At 32.0% G+C, this 6,059-nt stretch overlaps 1 protein-coding gene across 5 annotated transcripts; it reads left to right on the plus strand.

Annotated features, from left to right (window-relative positions):
• The first annotated feature begins 1,145 nt into the window (after positions 1-1,145).
• LOC113846913 (beta-1,3-galactosyltransferase 7-like) lies at positions 1,146-5,510 on the plus strand. 5 transcript variants are annotated; one of them, XR_003501734.1, is made up of 11 exons: positions 1,146-1,294; positions 1,530-1,626; positions 1,744-1,790; positions 1,883-2,109; positions 2,208-2,271; positions 3,605-3,677; positions 3,788-3,908; positions 4,038-4,125; positions 4,221-4,350; positions 4,787-4,896; positions 5,145-5,283. XR_003501734.1 is itself a non-coding variant. In XM_027475654.1 (11 exons), exons 1-11 carry the CDS (start codon positions 1,203-1,205, stop codon positions 5,291-5,293), a joined length of 1,203 nt encoding a protein of 400 aa, XP_027331455.1. In that variant the 5' UTR covers positions 1,146-1,202; the 3' UTR covers positions 5,294-5,510. The 5 variants fall into 5 exon arrangements, 4 of the variants coding, with proteins under 4 accessions (XP_027331455.1, XP_027331456.1, XP_027331453.1 ...); XM_027475654.1 differs by having other exon boundaries at positions 1,735-1,790; positions 4,221-4,346; positions 5,145-5,510; XM_027475655.1 differs by having other exon boundaries at positions 1,735-1,790; positions 1,892-2,109; positions 4,221-4,346; positions 5,145-5,510.
• Positions 5,511-6,059: the final 549 nt, after the last annotated feature.

A 6,059-nucleotide genomic window follows, 5' to 3' on the forward strand; every position in this document is an offset into this window, starting at 1 on the left:
AAGTCGCATGTCAACTCTGCCCAACAATCTTTGACCACTCTCGTTAATACGCCACCCCACCAACACTTTCCTGTTTAGTCTCTCAACATAATTTTACACTCTTTTCATTTTTAAAATATAAAAATTATTCTTTAATTATTAAATCGTATGTATATTTATTGTAAAATAAAATACTTATGTTATAAGTTAATATTAATATTTTATATAAGAGTTACTTAAGTTAATTTAAACAATAATTGTTTATTTCAAATTATTATTAGAGATCGATGAACTCTCATTTTAGATAAGAATACGTTTCATATTTAAACAACTGTTGTTGAAGCTAAAAATAAAAAATTGGAGACTCCCAGTGTATTTTTAAAATTAACAATTAAAAATTCAGAATTAATTAAGTTGAGTTAGAACTTAGAAGTGATATGTGCTATTACGAGACTCATATTAAAATTAATAAAATATAATTTAAGTAATTTTTAAGAGTTTTGCAAATGAAAATGCTCTAATTTAAAGACCAGTTTACATAAAAAATAATCAAATTTAAAATAATAAAGTATTATCACTTTACTCTATTCAAAATTTTTTAAAAAATAATCGTCTAAACTTTATGGTTGGATTCACATTGAATTCTTTCATAATTATCTTTATTTCACTCTAAACAAATTTTTTAATTAATTTTAAATAAAATTAATTTTTTCATTTAAATCCTATTTAAATTAACACGATAAATCTAATTTTTATATTAAATTTAAAAATTTATATTAAATTTTATTAAAAATTATTTAATACAAATTAACACAAATTGCATCATTTAAAACTATTTTTAAGTAAAATTAATTTAACAAAATCAACTTTATTTAAATTCAAATGTACTAAAAATTTTTGTCAAATGAAAAAAAAGTAAGAAATTATACATCTTTAAATTTTTATGAGTTAATACCATAATGTATTTTAAATTAAATCAATAATAAATATTTCTTATTTTATCACATTAAAAACAAACTCATTTTAAATGAGGTTATCCCAAATTTCAGATAGTTTACTATTGTTGTTCTAAGTCTGATATAAATATCCATAAACCAACCCTATTATTATTATTATTATTATTATTATTATTATTATTATTATTATTATTACAAGAAAACATAGAATCTGTGTTTAAGTTGTAGGAGTCATCGACATAGATACAAACACAGACGAGAGGACATATGAAGACTCGTAGCTCCACGAAAATCTCTGCAAAATGGGTTCTAGTTTTCTCGGTATTTGCCTTCATTCTAGGAATGCTCATAACAACAAGGTCTCTCTATCTTTCTACTTTTTCCTCTTTACACTTATTCTTAATGATTCTTCTTAGTTCTTGATTCGGGTTGTTTACTTTTCTTTTATTTTGTTCTAATGAAACTAAAGTTGGAAATTTGAGTCTGGGTGTTGGCATTTTGTTTTTCCAACTTCAAATTTTTATGGTTTGGTTTTGGAGAAACCTGGTTGGGTTGATATGCTGATTGAACAACAACATCGTGGTTACTTTGCAGGATGTGGGAACCACCTGAATCTAACGGGGTGCATCTGTCAAATTATAGACATGAACAAGAAATGCAAGTGGTATCAGGGGATTGTGCTACTAAAAAGGCATGCTTTACTCACTGAATTTCCTAGTTCCGTTTGCACATGTGTTTTATATTATGTTTTATGATTTTGAAAATTATGGGTGGTGTTTTGGGAATGTGTCACATGCAGCCTGTGCAGGATAAGGATGTAATGAGTGAAGTGTACAAAACCCATGAAGCCATTCAGTGAGTGTTAAGGAGAATCTGTTTCCATTTTGGTTAGATTTGCTTGCAATTGAAGTTTTTGTTGAATAATTGGTGTTTATTTTTCTTTGGAGGGATGCTAGATCCCTGGACAAGCAAGTTTCCATGCTTCAGATGGAACTGGCAGCAGCAAGGAGTACACAAGAACCCGAGATCTCAGATGGTTTGGCTACTAACTTGGCATCGGGGCTCTCCGCTGAAGGCCCTCCCAGGAAGAAGGTGTTTGCAGTGATTGGCATAAACACTGCTTTCAGTAGCAGGAAGCGGCGTGATTCAGTTAGAGAGACTTGGATGCCTCAAGGTATCTCATATTTTGAATGAGAACTGCCTTAATTCGATTTACATGGTAATGAATTAATTTCTAAGAAGTTGTGGTTCTGGCTCCGCCCTTTTGATCAGGTGAACAACTCATTCAATTGGAACACGAGAAGGGAATTGTCATCAGATTCATGATTGGTCATAGGTAATTTCTTGTAAGATTTGATTATGTTAGTAACATGAAATTATTATAAAAATAAAGTATGGTGTGAATCAGGAGAGGGTTACAACAGCACCTTAAGTGACAAGGTCAAGAAATGATTTTATGGCCTTATCCATAATTTCATTCAATGTGAAGCCATTTGAAGTTTATTTTGTTCTGTGAAACACATGTGTTTGCGATTTTTGTCAATATGATAACACAATGATTATTTCTGTTGATACAACAACATTATCTCTATTACACTCTTATTTGACAGATAGGTCATAGGTCCAAAAGATGAGCCACAAAATTGGCTGTATAGAGCTTCATTTTTAATCTTACTCAAAGAACAGTGGCTGGTGACAAAATTATCAAATTGCAGCTGAACCCCTCTGTAATCCTCTTTTTTTTTTTTACTTAAGTCAATCTCGTGTTGAGATGCGGGGTACTTGTATGTATCCCATTACTGTAACAGCATATACCTTTGAAGATATCCCCTTCCTTTCAAGTTTGGTTGCATATCATTGCTTATTTCTCTTTAAATATTAACACTCAGTAATATTAGGGGATCATTGTTTCAAAATCTTGTGTTAATTGGAAGTCATTCGGAGGTAAGCTAGAATTGTGAGTCCCTGTAGCACTATCATTTTCATGAATGCTCTCGTATGAGTTGACCTTGTTGAACATGATGTATATGGAATATTATTTGTGTTCATAATAGGTTCATGGTATGGTGGTCTTAGTCTTTGTGTTCTTAAAATGATCCATGCTCGAAGAAACCAGAACCCAGGTTTCCATTTTTGCTCCTTGTCATCATCTTTGTAACTTGAATCTGCAAAACATGTTTCATCAATTTTATACTTAGAATACAATGTCAAGAGTTTGGGCTTGAAAATCTTAGAAGTTAAAGACATCTTCACAATACAACACAAGTTATGATATGTTGGGCTTTTGAGGTCTCAATTGTTAATTCATAGAGAAACAAAATTGTTCTTGTTTAATCAAGAGAATTCTGAAGGAAGAAGGGTTAGTAATTAGAAATTAAATTTCTTTACCTTCAATGAAAAGTAAAACCTCCTTTGTGATCTAGCTCTGTGCTGGCAGCAGAAGGGGCTCTTCTTACCTTTGCTAAGAAAAGTCATAATATATGTGCAGAAGAGTAAATTATGCTGTTACCATAGGATGTTCTGATTTTGTTCTCCAAATCAACATTCTTAAGAACTCAACACAAAATGGTCTTATTATTTCTCTATTTTAAAATAGATATTTGTTTAAATGGGATACTTAGTTACACTTAGTGATCCTGACATGAATGATATTTCTGTGGTTGTCCCAGTGCAACTTCCAACAGCATTCTAGATCGAGCTATTGATTCAGAAGAAGCCCAGCACAAAGACTTTCTTCGTCTGGTAATACCTCACTAGAGTTGTTTATTCATAACACAGCACAAAGACTTCCTTTGCATGATAAATATCTGGATAATCTAGCAGGATTATGATATTGTTTATTCATTTTGTAGGAACATGTTGAAGGTTATCATGAATTGTCTGCAAAGACAAAAATTTTCTTTTCTACTGCAGTTGCAAAATGGGATGCTGATTTCTATGTCAAAGTGGATGATGATGTCCATGTCAATCTAGGTATGTGCTGTCTCAGGATTCTTGACATTTTTCTTGTGTTCCCATTTTCCATGCCATTGTTTCCTGCACTGCTTTCCTCCATTCCATTCCCCTCACAAGTAGGGCTTATTCTAACAACTGCTGCTATAGGTGTACTGGCAACAACCCTTGCTCGTCATCGTTCAAAACCCAGGCTCTACATTGGGTGCATGAAGTCTGGACCTGTTCTTTCTCGAAAGTAATTCAACTGGATTTGTATATTAGAAAAGGCCATTCCCCTTCTATGCTTCTCGCTGTGACTTGTTAGTTATCTGATTTTGTTTGTATATCTAGGGATGTTAAGTATCATGAACCTGAGTTTTGGAAGTTTGGAGAAGAGGGAAACAAATACTTCCGACATGCAACTGGGCAGATATATGCAATTTCTAAGGATCTGGCCACATACATTTCCATCAACCAGTATGTATACAGTCTTTCATACAGTACTTAAATAGCTACGTAAATAGGTGTGAGAGTGAAAGGGGATAATATTGACCATACAACTGTAATGGATGATCGAGATCAAATTTTGGTACAACAATTTCGATCATTTATATGTAATTGTATGGTTAAGATTAACTCCTTACCTCTTGTGCTCTCACTAAATTTTCCTGTAAATATTAAGAAACACATTTTAATGTGAAATCAAGTGCCTTACTAGACTTTATAGTTCTGCCATTTTAAAAAAGTAAAGATAAAAATTTTACAGTAAAATGTGTAAAAAAATTTACAGAACTTTATAGTTCTTCCATTTTAAGAAGGTAAAGTTTCTATAACCAGCCAGAATCCGATGTACATTGGGCATGAAATATTCAGTCTTTCTCAGTCAAATCTCATGAAGGTCTTAATTGTGACTGCAGGCCCATATTGCACAAATATGCCAATGAAGACGTCTCACTCGGTGCATGGTTCATCGGTCTGGAAGTTGAGCATATAGACGACCGCAGTATGTGCTGTGGGACTCCTCCAGGTATGGCATCTGAAAATAAGTTAATATCAAACATTGACTATCCATCACTTTGGCATTCAAACAATATGAGAAATATATAACCAATATTCATTTGAAGCACTACTTTAAGTTCTGGAATTTATCATGCATTTTGGTGTCACTATATGACTTCCCTTCCATCAAACATTACTCATACATGGCGCCACATTTATTAAAATGTTCCTATATAAAATTTGTTTCTTCTCATTTGGACTAATACGTTTGTGTAGACTGTGAGTGGAAGGCGCAAGCAGGTAACATATGTGTTGCATCCTTTGACTGGAGCTGCAGTGGAATCTGCAAATCAGTGGAGAAGATTAAATTTGTTCACTCAAAGTGTGGGGAAGGGGATGGTGCTGTTTGGAGTGCTTTAATTTAGTATAGGCTGGTTCCATGGAAATGGAATTAATTCTTTCATGCATTCAAACAAAAGCAGTTTGCGGCTGGAAGCTGTTCTTTTGAGGGAAGAGTTGCATGAATCTGGATTCAAGGATACAATTGTGTTGCCATATCTTCCAGTCTTGCTTTAGGGTCGGGTAGGATATGATAACTATACCTGATGTTATGTAACATAGGCCTCAATTTTTTTTATGTTTTATAGGATAAAATACACTTTTGTTCCTTATAGGTCACACCCATTTATAAATTAGATCCTATATATAAAAGAAACCTATATTTTAATTTTTATACTGAGTATATCATTACACTTTGATCTTTGTGACATTATAGAAGGGACTAAAGTGCAATGAAACATTCATATAAAGATTAAAATATAAGTTTCTTAAATATAAGCATTAATTCATCCATGAGTATTAATTATAGGAATTAAATATGTATTTTAACATTTTTTTTCCTTTTAATCCTTTTACATAATGTTTTTTGGGGTGTTTGTGCAATGTCAATTTTCAGTTTAGTTATAGTAAAGAGGAAAGAACAATTAATTGATAGTTTTGTTGATTGTTAAAAGTGATATATTAAATCACTTCATTATTTTTCCACTGATATGAAATCAAAAATTTCAATTTAGGGATTTGCTAATTACTTAACCTGATAACTTGCTCTTCAAATTATTTGAAAAATTTTAAGTAAGTCTTACTATTTTTAAGATTTGTAATTAAAATCAAGAATATTGTCTAACCAATAGA

The sequence above is a fragment of the Abrus precatorius genome, unplaced genomic scaffold (genome assembly GCF_003935025.1).
Source record: "Abrus precatorius isolate BTA unplaced genomic scaffold, Abrus_2018 Scaffold8, whole genome shotgun sequence".
NCBI lineage: Eukaryota > Viridiplantae > Streptophyta > Magnoliopsida > Fabales > Fabaceae > Abrus > Abrus precatorius.

Excerpts from the sequence above, each read along its gene's own strand:
- LOC113846913 (XM_027475654.1), top strand. The coding sequence starts at position 1,203 with ATGAAGACTCGTAGCTCCACGAAAATCTCTGCAAAATGGGTTCTAGTT. Across the intron at positions 1,791-1,882 it reads AAAACCCATGAAGCCATTCA|GGATGCTAGATCCCTGGACA; the intron begins GTGAGTGTTAAG and ends TTTTCTTTGGAG. Across the intron at positions 2,272-3,604 it reads AGATTCATGATTGGTCATAG|TGCAACTTCCAACAGCATTC; the intron begins GTAATTTCTTGT and ends TGGTTGTCCCAG.